This window comes from Amblyraja radiata, chromosome 3 (assembly GCF_010909765.2).
Source record: "Amblyraja radiata isolate CabotCenter1 chromosome 3, sAmbRad1.1.pri, whole genome shotgun sequence".
Lineage (NCBI taxonomy): Eukaryota > Metazoa > Chordata > Chondrichthyes > Rajiformes > Rajidae > Amblyraja > Amblyraja radiata.
In genome coordinates, this window is record NC_045958.1 from 8052768 (window position 1) to 8074467 (window position 21700).

The 21700-nt window shown below is 41.9% G+C and overlaps 1 protein-coding gene across 1 annotated transcript in view; it reads left to right on the forward strand.

Moving 5' to 3' along the window:
- The window catches only part of adgrv1 (adhesion G protein-coupled receptor V1), a 486575-nt gene that overhangs the window by 241141 nt on the left and 223734 nt on the right, over positions 1 to 21700 (forward strand). The window contains exons 68-73 of the mRNA XM_033017268.1: positions 1245 to 1484; positions 6923 to 7072; positions 9775 to 10242; positions 12621 to 12764; positions 19954 to 20125; positions 21220 to 21358. Coding sequence (XP_032873159.1) covers positions 1245 to 1484; positions 6923 to 7072; positions 9775 to 10242; positions 12621 to 12764; positions 19954 to 20125; positions 21220 to 21358 — 1313 coding nt within the window. The remainder of the gene's footprint in view (positions 1 to 1244; positions 1485 to 6922; positions 7073 to 9774; positions 10243 to 12620; positions 12765 to 19953; positions 20126 to 21219; positions 21359 to 21700) is intronic.

A 21700-nucleotide genomic window follows, 5' to 3' on the forward strand; every position in this document is an offset into this window, starting at 1 on the left:
ATAAAGGGGAAGTCTTTTAGGACTGAGATGAGAAAAATATTTTTTACACAGAGAGTGGTGAGTCTCTGGAATTCTCTGCCACAGAATGTAGTTGAGGCCAGTTCATTGGCTATATTTAAGAGGGAGTTGGATGTGACCCTTGTGGTTAAAGGGATCAGGGGTTATGGAGAGAAGGCAGGTACAGGATACTGAGTTGGATGATCAGCCATGATCATATTGAATGGTGGTGCAGGCTTGAAGGGCCGAATGGCCTACTCCTGCACCTATTTTCTATGTTCCTATGATTCTATGTAAAAATAGCTTTGAGTGATAGAAGCTATTGCTATGGATAGTACCGAGGAACTGAGGAAATTAAAGTAATGAGATTAGGGAGCTGTGGAATGGACCAGGGGCATTTCGACTGAGAAAAGAAGATTAAGGAGCAATTGTATTAATGTGTTCAAGACAATTAAAGGAATTGACAGGCTTGATAGAGAGCACTAATTTTCTCCGCAACCGACTCCACAACCAAGAGAGCAAGTATGTTCAGGATAAGTGCGTGTAATCTTAATGTCAGAGATAAGCTATTTGGGAAACATTTCTTAGAAGGTTAATGGAAATCTGGAACTCCGTTCCTCAAATATCTGTGGGCCAAGATCAATTGAGAACATTCAAAATGAAGCAACGTTGAGACATTGACCAGTTGTTAGAGGTGGAATAACCTTGAAGAGACCAAATGGTTTACTATTTCTGACTTCGGATGTGACCAAATGTAGCAAAATGATGCAGATATGTGAAGAGTGAGGTCACCTCAGTGAAGGCTTGGGACATTTCTATGTAATTAAATCAGCACAAATGTGGCAGTTTTAGGTGCAAAGCCAAAGGAAATAGATCTAATCCACAATATTTTAATTAAATGATTGGAGCTCTCTGCATATATATTTAATATGAATTGCATTTCCTGACTCCTGATGTCAAAGGTGCTTCTATGTACAAGGTTAATTTTACTCATTTGTGCTACTGGCAAAGTGTCTCATCCATAAATGAGAATTTCTTTTTTTTAAATTTGGCATCGTGCAGTTTATTTTGACCATTTAAATGGTGGCTGGAATATTATGCAGCACAAACTGTAAATTCAAAACTGTCAAAATGCTCGATGGCAAACTCATCAGAAATTGGAGCTTCAGATGAATTTTCTGGAAACATGTTCACTGCCTGCTCTCTTCTGTAATCCTATAACCATAGATTTTTTTTCCTCTCCCTAGATAAAATGGAACATTTTGGGTCCAAACTCAGAAACAATCTTGCCATCATCCAATGCAGACATAGGTGAGCCTGTGAATGGAACTTTCTACTTTAAAGACGGGGAGGTTGGTAACAGAATCATTGAGCTGAACATCTTGCCACATGGAGAACTTGAAATTCAGGAGACTTTTATCATCCAACTTGGCCTGGATATTGGAGAAGCTGAAATTGATCGTGCAGATGGGAAAGTGTTTTTGACTGTAAGTAACTATGTAAATATAATACTTTTTGAACTATAAAATGTTGTTGGTAACTCTTTTGAGCTGACATTAGTGCCATAGAGTCATACAGTGTGGAAACAGGCCCAACTAGCCCACAACATGTCCCAGCTACACTAGTCCCAACTGCCTGCATTTGACCCATATCCCTCCAAACCTATGGCTGTTTTATTTGGTTGCATTTTTGAATTCCAGAAAATATGCTTAAATATGTACAAAATATGCTTAAATGTGTACAAAAATGAAAGTTGTATGTTATTACTTTGTAAATCATTGACTGCAGTTTAGCAGCTTGGAAAATGAACCATTTCATTTCCAATTCTGCCTTGGAAATTGAGCATGAAGCCGTTATGTAAATTTTAACATGATTGTAATTATTTCCAGTGGACACCTCACCCTCGCTCATTGGGAAGTGGAATCTGATACTATTTACCTTAATTGAAGCTGTACTGTGCAACCTATGATGTCCATTGACGACTGCTAGTAAAGTGAGAGCACATCTCATGGCTGAATGATGATGTGTTGCTGTCTGCATCTGCTTGCCTGGTTACATTATTGCTGGTTCTCACGCTGATTATTGCAGACTTAAGGGCCTGTCCCACTTGGCAATTTTTTTCATAGACTGTCGGCATCATTGACTGATGTATCAGGTCACCGAAAAAGACGCCGGCAATTGCCGATAAAAATGCAAGTGGGACAGGCCCTTTACTAAGTCGGGCACGCTGCAGATATCATACGATTTGTGCCTAAATAATGACCCCGAGCTCACAGTGGAATGGGACAACTCACAGGAGTGTATGGGGAAGTGTATGTTGATTGGGCTGGGTGGTCACGCAGCTTGAAGGCAGGCGTTTTCATCCCCCAGCACCGTTTCTTCACGGCTTCACCCTTAATGCTGCTACACAGTAGGTTTCATGGTTTAATAGTGCCTTGCTGCTTATGACTCCTAACAGCAAGGGCATGGCAGCTGCAATCTTTGCAGGCAATTATCTTTAAGAACTGTACATGTGTTTAAAGGTGGCACTCTGACTCGGAGCTTACATTTTTGCAACTTTTGGGGGTACATTTATTGGCCATTGATGCAAAATGAACCATCTCTTTACCACATAAGGATCAAATCCAATCTCTGAACAATGTCTTGATAAACACACTTGAAGGGGATGGAAGAAGCATACTATTCTTCCTGTAAACAATCAAGCATTTGCTCCTGGGTTATTATTTTGTTCTGATTTAGTGTGAGTTAATGCCCCTGTCCCACTTAGGAAACCTGAACGGAAACCTCTGGAGACTTTGCGCCCCACCCAAGGTTTCCGTGCGGTTCCCAGAGGTTGCAGGTGGTTGCCGGAGGTTGCAGGGAGTGGAAGCAGGTAGGGAGACTGACGAAAACCTCCGGGAACCGCACGGAAACCTTGGGTGGGGCGCAAAGTCTCCAGAGGTTTCCGTTCAGGTTTCCTAAGTGGGACAGGGGCATAAGTGTACATGGTGACTGCATGCCCTGTCACCTTCTATTTAGCACAAGGATAAAATGTCAGCAAATGCAGACAGCAACTCATCAATATTCAGCTGTGAGATTTGCTTTATCTTTACTACATATGTTTCAATGAACATTGACTCAATACTATCATTATTATCCTGAATGTAAAACCTTAGAGCTATACAGCATGGCCCACTAAGTCTATATCAACCATCAGGCAATATTTACACTTATCCTACATTGCCCACAGTTGCACCAACTCTCCTAAGACTATGTTCACCTATACACCAATGACAATTAATGGTGATTAGTTAACCTATCAATCATCATTGGCATGAGGGAGGAAACTGGAGCATCCAACCAAAGCCCATGAGACCACAGGGCGAATGAGCAAAGTCCACTTGTCCAATACTAAAGGATTCAACTCTGCTCACTGGTACTGTGTTGCAGCAGATCTTCTAACTGTATCACTGCAGCATCCAAAGCAATGTTTTTTGAATATTTTCTGTTTAGTCATAGAATCATACAGTGTGGAAACAGGCCCTTCGGCACAACATATCCACTCCAACCAGCATGTCCCATCTACACAAGTTCCATCTGCCGGGGCTTGGCCCATATCCCTCTAAACCTGCCCTATCCATGTAACTGTCCAATTGTTACCCATCTTTTTTCAAAAATTAATTTGCTTATTCTGGGGGGGACAAAAGACACAAAGTGTTGGAGTAATTCAGTGGGACTGGCAGCATCCCTGGAGAACATGAATAGGTTGGGACCTTTCGTCTGACGCTTATGAAAGAATGGATCGACTGGGCTTATATTCACTGGAATTTAGAAGGATGAGAGGGTTCTTATAGAAACATAAAATTCTTAAGGGATTGGACGGGCTAGATGCAGGAACATTTTTCCCGATGTTGGGGTCGTCCAGAACCAGGGATCACAGTTTAAGAATATGGGGTAGGCCATTTCGGACTGAGATGAGGAAAAACTTTTTCACCCGGAGAGCTGTGAATCTGTGGAATTCTCTGCCACAGAAGGCAGTGGAGGCCAATTCACTGGATGTTTTCAAGAGAAAGTTAGATATAGCTCTTAGGGCTAACAGAATCAAAGGATATGGGGAGAAAGTAGGAACGGGGTACTGATCAGCCATGGTCATATTGAATGGGGGTGCTGGCTCGAAGGGCTGAATGGCCTACTCCTGCACCTATTTTCTATGCTTTTTTCTGATGCTTATTCTGAACCCTGATTCTTCCCGTTCTGACCAGCCAGGATGCCTGGTATGACAGGAGTGAATGAACAGCTGGTACAATCAAGAACGATTTGCAAGGAATGTGTAAACTTGTCAGGTTGCAACTTCCTGCAGCCCTTTCACTTTATTTTGTGGGAAGAAAAAAATACTAGATTTTCAACACGGAAATATTGTTGAATTCAGCAAAATGGGCAATTGAAGCCATGTCCTGCCGTGCTTTGATTTGCAAATGTCACAGCATTAGAGCACAGTGTGGTTTCTGTGTGCCCCTGTTATATCATCTGCTCTAAAATGTATCGCAGATATTTTCTTAGAGATAGATACATCTATTTAAAATTATTTTTTGCATCACCCTGATGATACTTCATTATTGGCAGATAGGAATATAATTGGAATGGTGAATGGTTGTGCTGGAAATAGCATTTATATTTCTTATTGGGATATTAGGAAATGAAAGCAACGGTTTTGCTAGAAAATTTTGAGATTTAAAAAATCAAGCCTGTAATTTATCGCATCAGATAAAACATAAAAAGAACTTTAATTTGATACCTAATTCGCTTTCATATCCTCAGTATTAATAATAATAATAATAATAATAATAATAATAATAATAATAATAATAATAATAATAATAATATATTTTATTGTCATTGCACGTCAGTGCAACGAGATTTAGTATGCAGCTTCCAACCGATGTAAAAGAGGAGTAAAATAAATAAATAAGCTGTGTGACGTGGCCATCCGAGGGAGACAGTCCAGGGGGGGTGGGGGGCACTCAGCAGGGCCGGTTCAGAGCCGCTATAGCTCTGGGAATGAAGCTGTTTCTGAGTCTGGAGGTTCGGGCGTACAAGGCCTTGTAACGTCTGCCAGAGGGAAGTAGTTCGAACAGTCCGTTACAAGGGTGTGAGGAGTCTTTATGGATGCTGACGGCCTTCCTGAGGCACCGTGTGTGGTAGATGCCCCCCAAGGCTGGTAGCTGTGTCCCAATGATCCTCTGCGCTCTGTGGACGATGCGCTGTTAAGAAAGTTATGGTCATTTTCATACTTGGAAATTAGCATCTTGCTCCCTAAGCTTTTCACAAAACTTAACACAAAAGCTGTGATCGAGGATTGACATAAAAGCCCACAACTTTCTTAAAAATTAAGAGAACTGAATAAAATTTTCAGTTATTATAGATTGAAGCATTCTGAAACAAATATGATACATCTTACTTGGATGGCCTGAAATTAAAGCATATAATTAGTCAATTACCTAATTGTAGCTAATTACAAAATTGACCGTTGTGACGGAAATAGTAATAAACACCCAGACTGCCTTGAAAATTCAAAAATGTGATATTCTCAAGATCAGAACTTTAATATTATTCTAACGTTTAAACAAATAGTAAATACCCAACAAAAAATTCATATTCATCAGTGTCATCAAATTAATTAAATTCATCTAAATTCAATTACTAGATCGCAATATCTCCTATTCTTAAGAAAAGGCTAAAAATATATTTTAAAATATTTAAATATATAATATTGATATTAAATATATTTAAAAATAATATTATATATTTTTAAATAGCCAAAGTATCCAAATAACTTTTAATCCCATTTACACAAGAATTCACAATATAACATGATTTTAAAATCTCACTTTGTCATGAATATCTATGCCAATGGAAGGAATTAAATGTTTAATTCCCATAAATTTTACTCTGTTGGTTTATAAACTGCTGCAGGCAAGTCGTTTTACACAGAGATTTGTTCAAAATCCAGAAACATCCACTCTCAAGATAACCAAATCAGTATTTTTTGCATAATCATGTCATAACAACATCTAAATTATCCATATTTTGTGTTATTGTCTATCCATGATCAATATTTTAATACTAAACCTGACTAAAACCTAAAAACTATGTACTGTGGAAGTTTTCAGTCCGATATTTAGTATGAAGATATTGATCATGGATCGACAATAACACAAAATATAGATTATATAGATGTTCTTATGACATGATGGTGCAAAAAAATAATGAATTTGATTATCTTGAGAGTGGATTGTGATAGATTAGAATGTGGCCGCTGCTATGATTTAAGCCCCGCGATATCGGCAGGCAAGACACGGCCAATATCGGGGCCTAAATAACATATTTCACATCATCAGATTAAAATGAAACCACACCAAAAAGCAAGGGAAGATGTTAAATAAACTATATATCTTTTGTTTTGTCCTGTTGTGGAAGTCCTTGATGTTGATTTTGATCCGTGATGTTGAAGGCGTTAGAAGTCGCGTTTAACTTCAATCTAGCAATGCAATTGACCAGCAACTTTAAAACAAAAAAATGGGAACGGAAGCGCAGAACAAATTTTATTTATCAACTTGTAGTCCGAGCAAACACCTCTCCGACAACCAATATAAACCTGGATTGGAATCCCGCCCCCCCCCCCCCCCCCCCCCCGCCACATTCTCCGGAATCGCACGAACAGACAGTGGGCAGATCTGGAGTGCCACTGATGGTATTTTTTGCTAAACGACACTAATTTATCTCCTTGAGTTGCTCCTCAATTAAACAGGATTGTGGCTGATCTTCGACCCCAGCACAATTTTCCTGACCTTTGTTCATTATAAGAAGTTTTGAATCACATTGATTTTTATAAAAATTGATGAGGTTTCTACATTTGTGAATTTCTTCTGCTTTCATTATCTCTTAGGTACAGAAGTTTGGAAATCCCAATGGGATAGTCCAGTTTACTGAAGAGTCTTTGTATGTAAAGACTTACTTGGAACCATCAAATCAAGAAGAATTGATAAATGTTTCATTCATTGTTACAAGGACTAAAGGAATAATGGGAGATGTAAAGGTAATATTACGACACAGCATTATTATTTTTAATTTGCTTGAGTATTTTACATGAAATATAGAAACTATTTTGAAAGCCGTAGAAATGTATTTCCTGCAATGTACAGGTGGAAACAATGTGAAAGTAGAACATTTTAGTTTAGTTTAAAGATACAGCGCGGAAACAGGCCCTTTGGCCCACCGACCAACCAACGCTCCCCGCACATTAACACTATCCTATGCACATTAGGGACAATTTACGATTACACCAAGCCAATTAAGGGCCTGTCCCACTTTGCGATTTTATGGGAGCCGACGGGCATCAGTCACTGTGTCGCCTAAAAACCGTCAAGTAGTACGATGCAGCCGCATCAAGGTACGACACTCCGCGTCACCATGCATCACCATGCGTCACCAATTTCCAAGTGTCGCCATAGGACAGGCACGTGTCACCGTGCGTCACTATAGGTCGGCATGCGACAGCATATGACAGCAGAGAACAGCACCTGTGACATCATAGCAGTGAAGTGCCATCAATGTACGTCCACCCGCGACACGGAACGGCAAGACAAGACAGGTTTGCGTAATCTGGGGCAACATTGCGATGCATCATGACGCATTGTTGTCGCATAGTGTCGCATGGTGACGCACGATGATGCACAATAAATTAGCATAGGCAATGACCGTTCGTCACCGTTGAGTCACCCCTACGTCATTGTGCGATAGAGCGCACGACAAGATAAGACACGCAGATGTTGCGCGTGGATTTTGAACATTCCTAAATCCCGGGGCAGCAGGGAGACACCGCGCGTCACTACATGCGTCACCGCATGTTACGACGCTTCACGACCCGACCACGACGCGACAACCTCTTTTCAGGCTGTCACCTAAAATGTTGCCCAAGTGGGACAGGTCCTTTAACCTACAAACCTGTACGTCTTTGGTGTGTAAAGCCTTGTTGCCTGCCTTGTCCACTGTGGAGCAGAAGAATGTGAAATCACTCACCATTTGTAGGTTCACTTCTTTTTAAACCATTCACAATTGTTCCATTCTCCATTGCAGACATGTAAATCAGCAGATTTTCTGTTTCACATAAGCAGCAGACGGTGGAACTGAACGTGTGTCAATGCTGGCACTGGCATTGTGGAGGTGTCGTGTATCAGTTGATGCATGGCCAAACTCCATGCATAACCTACTGATGGTCTACATGCAATGCTCAGGCATTTAATTTTGCAGGCTCCCTCCTCTTCAATCTTAGTCAACTGATATTTGCAACAAAATATAAATTGGAATCATTAATTTATTTATTATTGACCAGCCCAAAACAGCATCAACTAGAAACTTAACATTGTTGGTGTATAATTCAAGTATTTTGATTCAAAGCTCATCTTTTAATCCTCTCTTTGTTATAATAGTGTGATGAATGGATAAGACACATTGACTACTTATTTTGAAACTGGGCATGCATGTACAGCAATTAATGTTGCTATATTCTTCTAAATACAATGGACACCTTGCCTCAATCAGCAAAACAAAAGTCAAAGATGGCACACATGTTTTTTAAGGGATTTAAAATTATACAAGATCAGCTAAATGGAAGCACTGTTAAGTTTTGACTTTAGACGTTAGAGATACAGTGCAGAAACAGCCCACCGAGTCCTCACCGACCAGATCTCACCCCGTACACTCGTAGTATTCTACACACTAGTGACATTTAAATTTTTTACCAAAGTCAATTAACCTACAAACCTGTATGTCTTTGGAGTGTGGGAGGAAACTGGAGTACCCGGAGAAAACCCACGCAGTCATAGGGAGAATGTATAAACTCCATACAGAGAGCACCCGTAGTCAGGATCGACCCCGGTTCTCTGATGCGATGAGTCGGCAACTCTCCAGTTGCACCACTGTGCTACGCAAAGTTCCAAAGTTGTTACAAAGTTCTTGAACTTTATAACTGCAAAGGTTAAACAAATGCACTTTTTGTAATGTTGCTCTAACTGGTAAACTGTGGTGTGATGTGTCAGTTGTTGAAAATATTAATTTCCCTTTCTTGCTTTTATTGTGCATTAACACTTTACGCACACCTTAATAGCAGAGAATAAATGTTTGTGTATTCTTGAAGATGTGTTCCGTTTTCCTGTGATTCCTACCAACCTACTGCTCCATGGATTGTCACCTTGTCGTGGTGGAGAGGCTTGTGTGGTCCTGAGATCCTGAGAGGGATGCCGTCTGGAGCTATGCTCCTGGTAGGGTCACCCATGGCGGTGAGGTCGAGAGTGAGGTCTCTGACAAAGAGCAATCCAACCACGACTTCAATGGTGGAACAGGATGATGGCTGACTTTAGTGGAGCATCACAACAGTTGGGAATGCGGAAGAAGGCTGCAGCAGGAAAGGGTCCCCGGTTGTCTTGAATTCCATGCCATTGGATTCTGACCCAGATCTGTCAAGGACCGTGGGGTTGCTGTCTGTGCACCAGTCTCCCCACGTTAAACAAAGTCATGCACAGGCGTCCTCCACGAGAGGACAGTTATACTTGTTTCGAGTAACAGCTGATGATGATGATCAAATGTAATGAACTCGTTGAATATTTGCACAGACTGTTTTCTCAAGGCAAGATTTATTTTAAACTTGCATGTAGAAAAAAAAGTCAGAACGGTGCACTATTAAACATACTTTTACAACACTTTGTGATTTTGTTCTTAATTATCTTATATCTCATTCAGGTGCACTGGCAGCTCTGGAGTGACTCTGACATGACAGGAGACGTTTTACCGATCAGTGGCTCAGTCACTATCCTGGATATGCAACAGAATGCAGAGATAAACATTAAGCTGTTAGCTGATGACATTCCCGAATTAGATGAAGTTTATACCATTAGGCTGGTATCTGTAGAAGGAGGCGCCGATTTGGATGAAGATAAAGACTGGACAAGATTTATTGTTCCAGCAAATGACGACCCATATGGCTTATTTGCAATTTACCCAGAGAGACAAAGTGTAATTGTTGAAAGTGATTTGAATCGCTACTATCAGATTAACATTACAAGACATGGTGGGACATTTCAAGACGTGATTGTTGAATACAAGCTCATATTCCACAGGGAAGGATTTGCAACAGGTGAATTGTTGGGAAATGTGTTGGTCAGAGATGGGGCCAACTTTGCTATCGCCAAAGTGCCAATATCAAATCGGGTGAGTACAATAGTGTAATGACAACATATTTGATATGCAGGCTCAGCAGCTCCATTTGAATTTGTGATGCACTGTGCAATCTATGTAAAGGTTTTATTGAAGCAAGTGTCCAGAATAACTGGAATCCAGGCGAGTGCAAGCTCTGGCAGCTTTCCATGGATTAAGGCAAGTCCCAGGAATCCTTCCATCCAAGTTCCCTTTCTAAATACTGGAAAGTTGCACTATTGGAAAATCATTAAGAGGAACCAGGCCATCCCCTTTAGGCAGAAAGCCTGAAAGAAGCAGTAACAAATCTATTAAATGTAGGAAAAAGTGAGTGAAACCTGTTGATTGCATGTTCTTTTGATGTGTGTGCTTCAAGTGACTGTTATTGGACAGCAATGAGACGTCCTGCAAACTGCAGCTATATTTATTACTCAATTTATTCCAACCCTTTTATTGTAGAAGAATTTACATTCAGCCTCCAATTACTAGGCTATGGAAGAATCTATGGCAGGGACATATCTGAGATTAGTGCAGACATAAATTCAGAAATCCTCTCTTTATAAATCCTCTCAGTATATGCAATGTGATTTGCACTTGGATGGACCAAGCAATGGGCCAATTAAAGACATTTTTCCACTTTATCAAATTCATCCCAGTAAAGGAAATATTTATTGGAAGAGATTGGCTGGTTCTGAGGCACATTCTTTGAACACTGGCTAGAAAGTCGTCAGGACTAATGGGCTTTGACGAATCCATTATATCCACCTTCTTCTTAACATTACATAGAGGGAATGATAGGGTACACAAAAATGCTGGAGAAACTCAGCGGGTGCAGCAGCATCTATGGAGCGAAGGAAATGGCTGACGTTTCGGGCCAAAACCCTTCTTCAGACTGATAGGGGGTGGGGGGGGGGGGGGGGGGTGGGGGGGGGGGGGGGGGGGGGGGGGGGGAGAGAGGGAATGATGTTGGCTAAAGACAAGTTATGTGATGATTAGATCTGAAGAGGAAAAAGTGATGGAGTTATAATAATAATAATAATAATAATAATAATAATAAACTTTATTTCGGACTCAAGGTCCAGACAAGGGGCAACATTACATTAAAAATGCATTGCATATCAAATATCATAAATACATATAAAATCATGGTATATCACATAAAAACGTCATAATTTATATATTTTTTAAAAACCACAATACTTAAGTTAAAAATCCAGATTAAAAGATGATCAATGTCCTACAACGAGACAACGATACCAGTGTCTCCACAGCTGGGATTCGTAGCGTGTAGTGCTAACCCTTATGTTTGTCAAGGCCACAATAAGCACATTTTTAGAGTCATTTATCCTGCAAATGAATTTATACATGTGGTGTCTTAGGATAGCTTCTAAAGTACTGACTCCTGCAGCCACAAACATATTACTGGCACTACACCATCTAGGTTGCCTTAGCAATGTTCTCATGGTATCGTTATATGCCACCTTTAGTCTCTGCATACTTGTCTTTAAATAATTCGACCACAGGTGCGCAGTGTAGAGTGGTGTGCAGTATGCTCTAAATAGCGACATCTTCACCACACCTGCACACGCACCAAATTTACGCAAGAGGATATTCGCCTGTACATACAGCATGCGTCGTTGCCTATAAATATCCTCATCATCTGTCATTTGTTCTGTAATAATATGCCCTAGATATTTTATCTTATTACAGACACTAAGATTGTTGTCAGACAATTTAAAATCAGGATATTTTAGGCATTTATCCTCTTTGGTTCTACAGAGTTAATGGAATGGAATACTTTATTGTCACATGTGATTAGGCACAGTGAAATTCTTTGCTTGTATACCCAATGTATACAAGTAGCGCCACCTACGGTGCTGACAATGTTACAAGGTACACTGGCTCCTCCTATTGTTCTCCCTCTTTCCCCATTGTCCATTGTTCCCCCCCTCCCCCCCCCATCTCCCCTTCACGGTGGTCCCCCCACGCCATGCTAATACTAGCCCATTTAGAACTTTTAATTGAAAGAAGCTGCAGGTTTGACGATTAACCATGAAAAGATGCAGCATAGATTCATCAGAATAATAGTTTCCTCAGCCAGGCAGCTTGCATGCCCTTTAATATGGAAGATTAAGAAAGGATGCAGCTGAATTTTATAAGAGAATTAATCAAGGAAATTATTTAATCTGATGGGAGGTCTAGTTTATTGAAGCTTTTTTCTAAAAAATCATCTCATCTCATTGGTAATGTTACATAAATTGGCACTCAAAATTTAAAGCACCAGCCTTAAGATGATGACATGCTGCTCTACAGTAATTGATTCACTTCAATAAAACATTTTTTTAGGTAGTCAGTGACTAATACAGTTTCTGCATTTTGTCTTCTCTTTGTAGACTTTCCTCAGACTCGATTCTGCTGTTTCCGTTAAATTAATGAATGTGACCCTTGTGAGTGGAAATACTTCAACACCTCCTAAGCTGTTAACCGGGACAGATTCGGCCAATGTTTTTGTCCCAGAAGAAGCAGTAAATTCTCAGGTAATGTTTATTTCAATAAGTACATATCATGACTGAAATATCTTGACTGTTTTTCTAACACTCAACTTCTAAATATTTCAGATATTATGCATAACATTTTCAAACTTTTACTTTAAAATCCAAGCAGCAAATGGTAATGGAATCAATACAATAAAACAATATTGCAAGTTGGGAAAAGGGAAGTACGATGGGATCTGGGTGTCCTTGTTCATCAGTCAATGAAAGTAAGCATGCAGGTACAGCAGACAGTGAAGAAAGCGAATGGCATGTTGGCTTTCATAACACGGGGAGTTGAGTATAGGAGCAAAGAGGTCCTTCTGCAATTGTACAGGCCCTCGTGAGGCCACACCTGGAGTATTGTGTGCAGTTTTGGTTCCTTAATTTAAGGAAGGACATTATTGCTATTGAGGGAGTGCAGCGTGTGTTGCCAATTTCACATTAGTACTTGCTAATAACCAGATTTTATCCTAGTTTGTATCTCACAGCCTAAGCCTATATTGACATTCTGTTGTATAGTATTCAATTTTGACATTTTCTAATAGAAGTATTTAAGCCAAAGTTGCCTCTACTGTTAGGATAATTGGAAAAAGTGATTGGTTAAGATTGCATTATTTTAAAAAATCATGTCATAGGAGTAGAAGTATGCCATTTTGCCCATCGAGCCAGCACCGCCATTCATTGTGATCATGGCTGATCGTCCCCTCTCAATAACCCGTGCCTGCCTTCTCCCTTGACTCCACTAGCCCCTAGAGCTCTATCTAACTCTCTCTTAAATCCATCCAGTGATTTGGCCTCCACAGGCCTCTGTGGCAGGGAATTCCATAAATTCACAACTCTCTGGGTGAAAAAGTTTTTTCTCACCTCAGTCTTAAATGACCTCCCCTTTATTCTAAGACAGAGCTGAGAAATGGATCATGAATTCTAATAAATTATTGACAGTTGTAATTACCTAAAAATTTTTTTTGAATAAGAGCATAAACAGGGCTGCCAACTCTCACGCTTTGAGCGTGAGACTCACGCCCTCAAGCAAACTCTCACGCCCTCACGCTGATCAGATATTTCTCACGCTCAGTGGTGAGAAATTTTGTGATCAACGAAAATTTCAAAACTCGGATAAACTGCATGGTCCGCGGGTGTTGGAGAGCCGGGGCTGCGGGAGGGATGGGAGCAAAACCAGCAGCGGGAACAGATGCGGGGGGCCGGGACTGCTGAGTTTGCGGCGCTGTCGAGTGTTTGCGCGGCTAGCGTGTCGCTCGCTGCAGCTCTGGCCATGGAGCACTCCGGACAATGCAAGAGTCCCGGGCCGCGGAGCCGTCGGAAGTGCAGCTGCCGCTGCCGCGAGAGTCTCTGTGCCGAAGGGACAGACTCTCAAAGGGAGGTGGAGAGAGAGAGAGGGGAAGGAGACAGGGAGACAGTGGGGGGAGAGAGAGGGGGGTGGGAGAGGAGACAGATGGGAGAGACAGAGGGGGCGTGAATGGAGAGAGAGAAGAGGGAGAGGGGGGGAGAGATAGGTAGGAGAGAGAGGGGGGAGAGTGAGGGGGGGAAGAGAGAGGGAAGAGAGAGAGGGGTGAGAGGGAAGAATGAGGGGGTGGAGAGGGAGGAGAGGGTAGGAGAGAATGGGAAAGAGAGGGAGAGAGGGGGAAGAGAGAGATGGGGGGGGGCAAAGAGAAAGAGGAGATAGAGACAGAGGAGAAAGAGAGAGGGGAAAGAGAGCCAGGGGGAGAGTGAGGTGGGAGGGAGAAATGGGGGAGAGAGAGAGAGAGGGGGAAGAGAGAGAGGAGAGACAGAGAGAGAGGGGAGAGTGTGTAGAGAGGGAGAGAGGGAGAGATAGAGAGGGAGGGAGAAAGAGAGAGAGGGGGGAAGAGAGGGGGAGAGAGGGAGAGAGAGAGAGAGAAGAAAGAGAGGGGTGGAGAGAGAGAGGGGGAGAGAGGGGAGAGGGGGAGAGAGAGAAGAGAGAGGGAAGTGGAGAGAGTGAGAGGGGAGAGGGGGAGAGAGAGAAGAGAGAGGGAAGTGGAGAGAGTGAGAGGGGTGAGAGGGGAGAGGGGGAGAGAGAGAAGAGAGAGGGAAGTGGAGAGAGTGAGAGGGGTGAGAGGGGAGGGAGCAGAGAGAGGGGGAGGGGAGAGAGAGGGGGAGAGAGAGGGGGGTTGAGAGGAGAGAGAGCGGAAGAGAGGTGGATAGAGAGGGGCGAGAGAGAGGGGAAGAGAGAGAGGGGGGAGAGGGAGAGGGGGACAGGGAGGCAGGGCTGCCAACTCCCATGCATTGAGCGTGAGAATCACGCATTTCACCAAATTCTCACGCTGATCAAAAATTTCTCTCGCTCTGTTGTGAGAAATTCTGTGATCAACGAAAATGTCAAAAATATCAACTGCATGGGCCACGGGTGTTGGAAGCAGAAGCAGCGGCGGGGACAGATGCGGACGGGGAGTGGGGCTGGAGAGTGTTTTCCGGGCTGGCGAGTCGTTCACTGCAGCTCCGGCCATGGAGCAGTCTCTGTGCAAGAGTCCCGGGCCGTCGGAGGTGTCGAAGCGTTGCGCCGCTGCCGTGAGAGTCTCTGTGCCGAATTTGCCCAGGTGACCGGCATGGATCAGGCAGTGGCTCGGTGCATCCTGGAGGACAACCAGTGGCTGCTGGAAGTAAGTACCAAGCACTGGGTAGATACGGTGGAAGATAGTGGACTTCAAATGGGGGTAGTTGGTGAAAGCATCCTGCTTGCCTGCTAGATTTTCACTTACTGTAACTGCAGGAAAAATGTTCCCGATGTTGGGGGCGCTCAGAACCATGGGTCACAGTTTAAGAATAAAGGGGGGGCCAGTTAGGACTGAGATGAGAACAAACTTTCTTCACGCAGAGAGTTGTGAATCTGTGGAATTCTCTGCCACAGGAGGCAGTGCAGGCCAATTCACTGGATGTTTTCAAGAGAGAGTTACATTTAGTTCTTGGGGCTAACGACATCAAGGGATATGGGGAAAAAACAGGAAAGAGGTACTGATTTTAGATGAATAGTCATGATCATATTGAATGGCAGTGCTGGCTCGAAGGGCCGATGGCCTATTCCTGCACCTATTTTCTATGTTTCTATGCTTGAGTATATGGCAATAAAACTCGATCACTTGATTTTGAAGCATTCATGCATGGTGGAGGTATAATGTAGTCATAGAGTGATACAGTGTGAAAACAGGCCCTTCGGTGCAACTTGCCCACACCCGCCAACATGTCCTAGCTACGCCCACCTGCTTTTGGTCCATACCTCCAAACCTGTCCTATCCATGTATCAGTCTACATTCTTAAATGTTGGGATGGTCCCTTCCTCAACTATCTCCTCTGGCAGCTTGTTCCATATACCCATCACCCTTTGTGTGGATAAAGATACCCCTTAAAAAGTTACCTCTTAAAAATACTTCATACAAAAAACATTGAAATCATACTTCTACAGTGCACTAAAACATGATTTTAATACATCAAATTTCAAAATGTTCCTACCCTGGGAGGGGGCGACACCCTTCTTCCACACACTCTCCCCACTCGGTTGCTCCACTCCCTCACCGGGTACCCCCAAGGCCAGTGATCATTGATCGCACAGCCTCCCCTTTCAAAAATGCTCCAATCCAATTTAAAGCATATATATTGCATTCAAGTATAAGTTAAAAGACTCGCTACAGTATGCACCATATTGCACAATTTCAAGCTGAAAAATGCAAATGTTCCGTACTAATGGGAGGGGGACACCTAACCTCCCCCCCCCCCCAGTCGCTATACCCCCTCGGGCTCGGTCTCTCTCAATTTCTCACTCCCAACTCTCACCCAATGTTGGCAGCCCTGGCATAAACTACTTCAATCCCTAACCTCACTCAGATTTTACTGTTGGATATATAATCTAATTGGAGATAAATCCAGTTGTTTTTACAACTGCAATGACCATCCTAAAATGCCCATCCATAGCACAGTACTCTCTGCAGTGGTCATTTCAAGGTATTTATGACAATTTGATATACATGTACTTTCATCAGCAGTACAAAAATGTACTGGTTCTATTTCCCTGCAAATCCATATAATATATATAAATATAGATATAAATTATAGACATAAATAAAAAAGCTACAGAAGCTCAGCGTTTGAAATGGCGTCAAGTTGGGAAAATGGGAAGTACAACGGGATCTGGGGGACCTTGTACATCAGTCTATGAAAGCAGGCATGCAGGTACAGCAGGCAGTGAAGAAAGTGAATGGCATGTTGGCCTTTATAGCAAGAGGAATCGAATATAGGAGCAAAGAGGTCCTTCTGCAGTTGTACAGAGCCCTAGTGAGACCACACCTGGAGTATTGTGTGCAGTTTTGGTCCCCTAATTTGAGGAAGGACATTCTTGCTATTGAGGGAGTGCAGCCTAGGTTTACAAAGTTAATTCCTGGGATGGCGGGACTGTCATATGCTGAGAGAATGGAGCAGCTGGGCTTGTACACTCTGGAGTTTAGAAGGATGAGGGGGAATCTCATTGAAACATATAAGATTATTAAGGACTTGGACACACTAGTGGCAGGAAACATGCTCCCGATGTTGGGGGAATCCAGAACCAGGGGCCAGAGTTTAATAATAAGGAGTAAGCCATATAGAACGGAGACGAGGAAACAATTTTTCTCACAGAGAGTTGTGAGTCTGTGGAATTCTCTGCCTCAGAGGGCGGTGGAGGCAGGTTCTCTGGATGCTTTCAAGGGAGAGCTAGATAGGGCTCTTAAAAATAGCGGAGTCAGGGAATATGGGGAGAAGGCTGGAACGGGGTACTGATTGGGGATGATCAGCCATGATCACATTGAATGGCGGTGCTGGCTCGAAGGGTCAAATGGCCTACTCCTGCACCTATTGTCTATTGAAATAGTAACTGAAAATGATGCAAAGCCTCATCTCATCAAGCATCTGTGGAAAGGGAAATAGTTCATGTTTCATGGCATAGTGTCACAGAGCAAAAACACAAACTGTTGAAGAAGCTCGGGGGTCTGGCAGCATTTGTGGAGGAAAATGGAAAGTCCACATTTTGGGCCAAGACCCTTCCCCTGTCCATTTCCTTCCATATATGCTGTCTGACCCTCAGGGCTCCTCCAGTGGTTTGATTTTTGTTCCATGTTCCAGCATCTGCTGTGTTTTGGGCCTCCATAGACTCATAAAGTTGTACAGCACAGAACCGGGATCTACAGTCCATCACCCCATGCTGATCCTTTTTGGCCATATACACTAATCCTATTTGCCTGCTTTAGTTTTGCTCTTTCTATGCCTTGTCTATTTAAATATTGGTCTAAATCTCTCTTAAATATGGTAATGGTAGCTGACTCTATACCTACCCTGACAATGAGTTCCAGAAGACAACACACTGTACAAAAAAAACTTTTCCCCTCAAATCCCCTTTAAAGTGTACCATTTTCACCATAAACCTCTTGTTTTTGATACAAGAGGGCATTGGTTTATGGTGAAAATGGTACATTTTAAAGGGGATTTGAGGGGAAAGGTTTTTTTTGGTAGGTAAAGATACCATGAGAAAAAGATACTGACTATCGTGTCTCCGCAGATCACGGCTCAGCTTCCTTTACTCCAGTGTAAACAAACCCTGCCTATCCAATGTCTAACCTCTCCAATGTCATCGAAACAGAGACATAGAAACATAGAAAATAGGTGCAGGAGTAGGCCATTTGGCCCTTCAAGCCAGCAGCCACATTCAATATGATCATGGCTGATCATCCAAAATCAGTATCCCGTTCCTGCATTTTCTCCATATCCCTTGATTTTATTAGCCCTAAGAGCTATATCCAACTCTCTCTTGAAAACATCCAGTGAATTGGCCTCCACTGCCTTCTGTGGCAGAGAATCCCACAGATTCCCGACTCTCTGGGTGAAAAAGTTTTTCCTCATCTCAGTCCTAAATGGCCTCCCCCTCATTCTTAAACTGTGACCCCTGGTTCTGGACTCCCTCAACATCGAACCATTTTTCCAGCATCTAGCCTGTCCATTCCCTTAAGAATTTTATATGTTTCTATAAGATATCCTCTCATCCTTCTGCCTGTCAGGTGAAACTCGTCTGCACTTTCTCCAGTGCAACCATGACCTTCCTATAGTGTGCCGTGCAGAACCAAGTGCAGTCAAATTAATGTTTTGTGAAGTTGAAACATGATTGCCGACTTTTATATTTTATACCCTGTACTGTGAAGGCAAGACTGTCATGTGCCTTCTGCACAATAGTATCTGTGTGTGTGTCTGCTTTCTGAGAACTATGGACTTGAATCCCAAGATCCTGTTCAACAACATTCAAGAGGACTCGACTGTTTACTGCATATCATATTCCTATCTCACACTTGTTGTGATTAAATTCTATCTTCCAATGTTCCACCCAAAATTCCATCCGATCTTTCTCCTGCTGCTGTCTTAGAAAACCTTCTTCATTATCAGCAACACCGCCATTTTTTGGTGTTACTTCTATTACTCTTACCACCTCTTACATCCACATTGTAAATCTATATCATAAACAACAAGGATCCCAGCACCGATTCTGATAGAAACATAGAAAGTAGGTGCAGGAGTAGGCCATTCGCACCTGCCTTCGAGCCTGCACCGCCATTCAATATGATCATGGCTGATCATCCAACTCCGTATCCTGTACCTGCCTTCTCTCCATACCCCCTGATCCCTTTAGCCACAAGGGCCACATCTAACTCCCTCTTAAATATAGCCAATGAACTGGCCTCAACTACCTTCTGCGGCAGAGAATTCCAGAGATTCACCACTCTCTGTGTGAAAAATGTTTTTGTCATCTCGGTCCTAAAAGATTTCCCCCTTATCCTTAAACTGTGACCCCTTGTTCTGGACTACCCCAACATCAGGAACAATCTTCCTGCATCTAGCCTGTCCAACCCCTTAAGAATTTTGTAAGATTCTATAAGATCCTCACTCAATCTTCTAAATTCTAGCGAGTACAAGCCGAGTCTATCCAGTCTTTCCTCATAGATGGTGCACTAATAGTCACAGACTGGGTAAAAATCTTGTGAAAGTTCTTGAATTTGAAACATTTACTTCTTTTTTTCGCAAATGGTGCCCAACCTACTGAGTATTTGCATTGACATACTTGTTGAAGTTATTAAGACTTAATTCCGGACAATCGTGATCTGTTTACCCCTGCCCTGTGCCACTGATTGCTGAATATTCTTTTTAGGTTGGCTTTGATTCTTTGGTACTTCAAGTCTCAGATATTTCTGCTGGCACATGTTGGGCTGTCATCTCACGGAATGGTGTGTATGGGCTTGTTGTTATCGAGTGGAGAAGTGGCTACCCTAATGACAAGGTCCCTGTTGGATTCACGCATGGCTATGTCAAACCTGCATTTGGTAAGTGCAATTGGTCACAGTTTACCGGACTTAATACATGATCAATTCATCTATCCATGACTTTGACTTTTTTTCAGAATTCTTCAATTTAAATGCATTATTTCTGGAAAACTGCTTACTTTTTTTTAAAGAAATGATCCATATGAAGATTTTATTTTCAGAATTCTTCAATTTAAATGCATTATTTCAGGAAACATTCTTACTTTTTTCAAAAGAATAGATCCAAATGAAGAATTACGTGAAGTAGCTTAGTCTTTCATTGAGACACTGTTGCAAGCAGGTCAAATAGATTGTGTTTGTGGAAAAATCTCAAGGAAAAATGTTGGGATCAAAAAGGTTATGCTCTACATGTAATATATAACTTTCCTGTGTCCTTCATGTACAATGAACAAAGCTATGGGTATGCCTGTATTATACCAGATTATAATTAAAAACAGATTTTAGGACCTTTACAAATTCAAGTCGCCATTCATGTCTCAAACTAGTTTTGAACTTTTTCCAGCACTTCCTTGGGCTCAATTCTGGTAGTGTTTGTGGTTGTTGATTCTCAGAATAAGTCCTCATTGTATTCATTTCACGCTTGGAAAACTAAATGCGATAGTATATCATTTTTAATGTCTTTCTAAATATTGCCAACATTGGATTGAAGAACATTTTAAACATGTATTGAAAGCAAGTTGAATAGAAAGAATGATTGAAGTATTCATATTAACATCTATTTGAATAATCTGCAGTAACAAAATACAGGTGATGGTACCAGTAATCAAGTCTGCTTTTGAATGAAAGCATAAGAGTGCCACATCTCAAGAGTGTCTGGCTTGTCCTGTCTACAAGTGTAGCACAGTAATGCAAACGCAAAAATGTAAACTTCGTATTACCTCAATTGTTTTTCTATTAGAAATCAAGTCATTGGAAGCTCTTATAGACCAGAAGTCTATTATTATTAGTTTATTGACATAAAGTAGCAGTTGGGGACAATTGCCTTTTGTTTGTGAATCCATATTTTACACTATTATTAGTTTTTGTCCTTTAATAATGGTTCTGCAAATTTGTTTTCCCCAAGCTAATGCAGTAACTTAATGACTTTACATCAGGTTCAATTGTCCTTTCCCATGGTGAAAAAAGAAAGCCATTGTTACTCACCGTACCAACTACTAACTTCACGGGCGAGGAGTCTTTTGCCATTCATCTGATTGCGGTACACAGTAATTTTACTGGTAAAGCTGAACTAAGGTAGGAATTAATTATAACCCATTAGTTATATTATAGAGCGTCATTATGAATAGGTATCTGAATCTTTAATGCATTAATTACACTATATTTATTTAACCAAGCCATTTCTGGGATTTTTATTAAATTCATTTTTTTGGGATGAGCAACTGATCAGCGTTCATTATCCATCACCAATTGCCCTTGAACTAAGTGACTTGCTAGGCCATGATAAAGTCAGCCACATGTGAGGGGTCTGGAGATCCATATAAGCCAGGGTGCGTAAGGAAGGCAAACTTGGTCCAGTGGTCAAACTTGTTCATGCCAACCAGTTCCTTCACTCCAGCGAAAATAGACCTAGCCTCC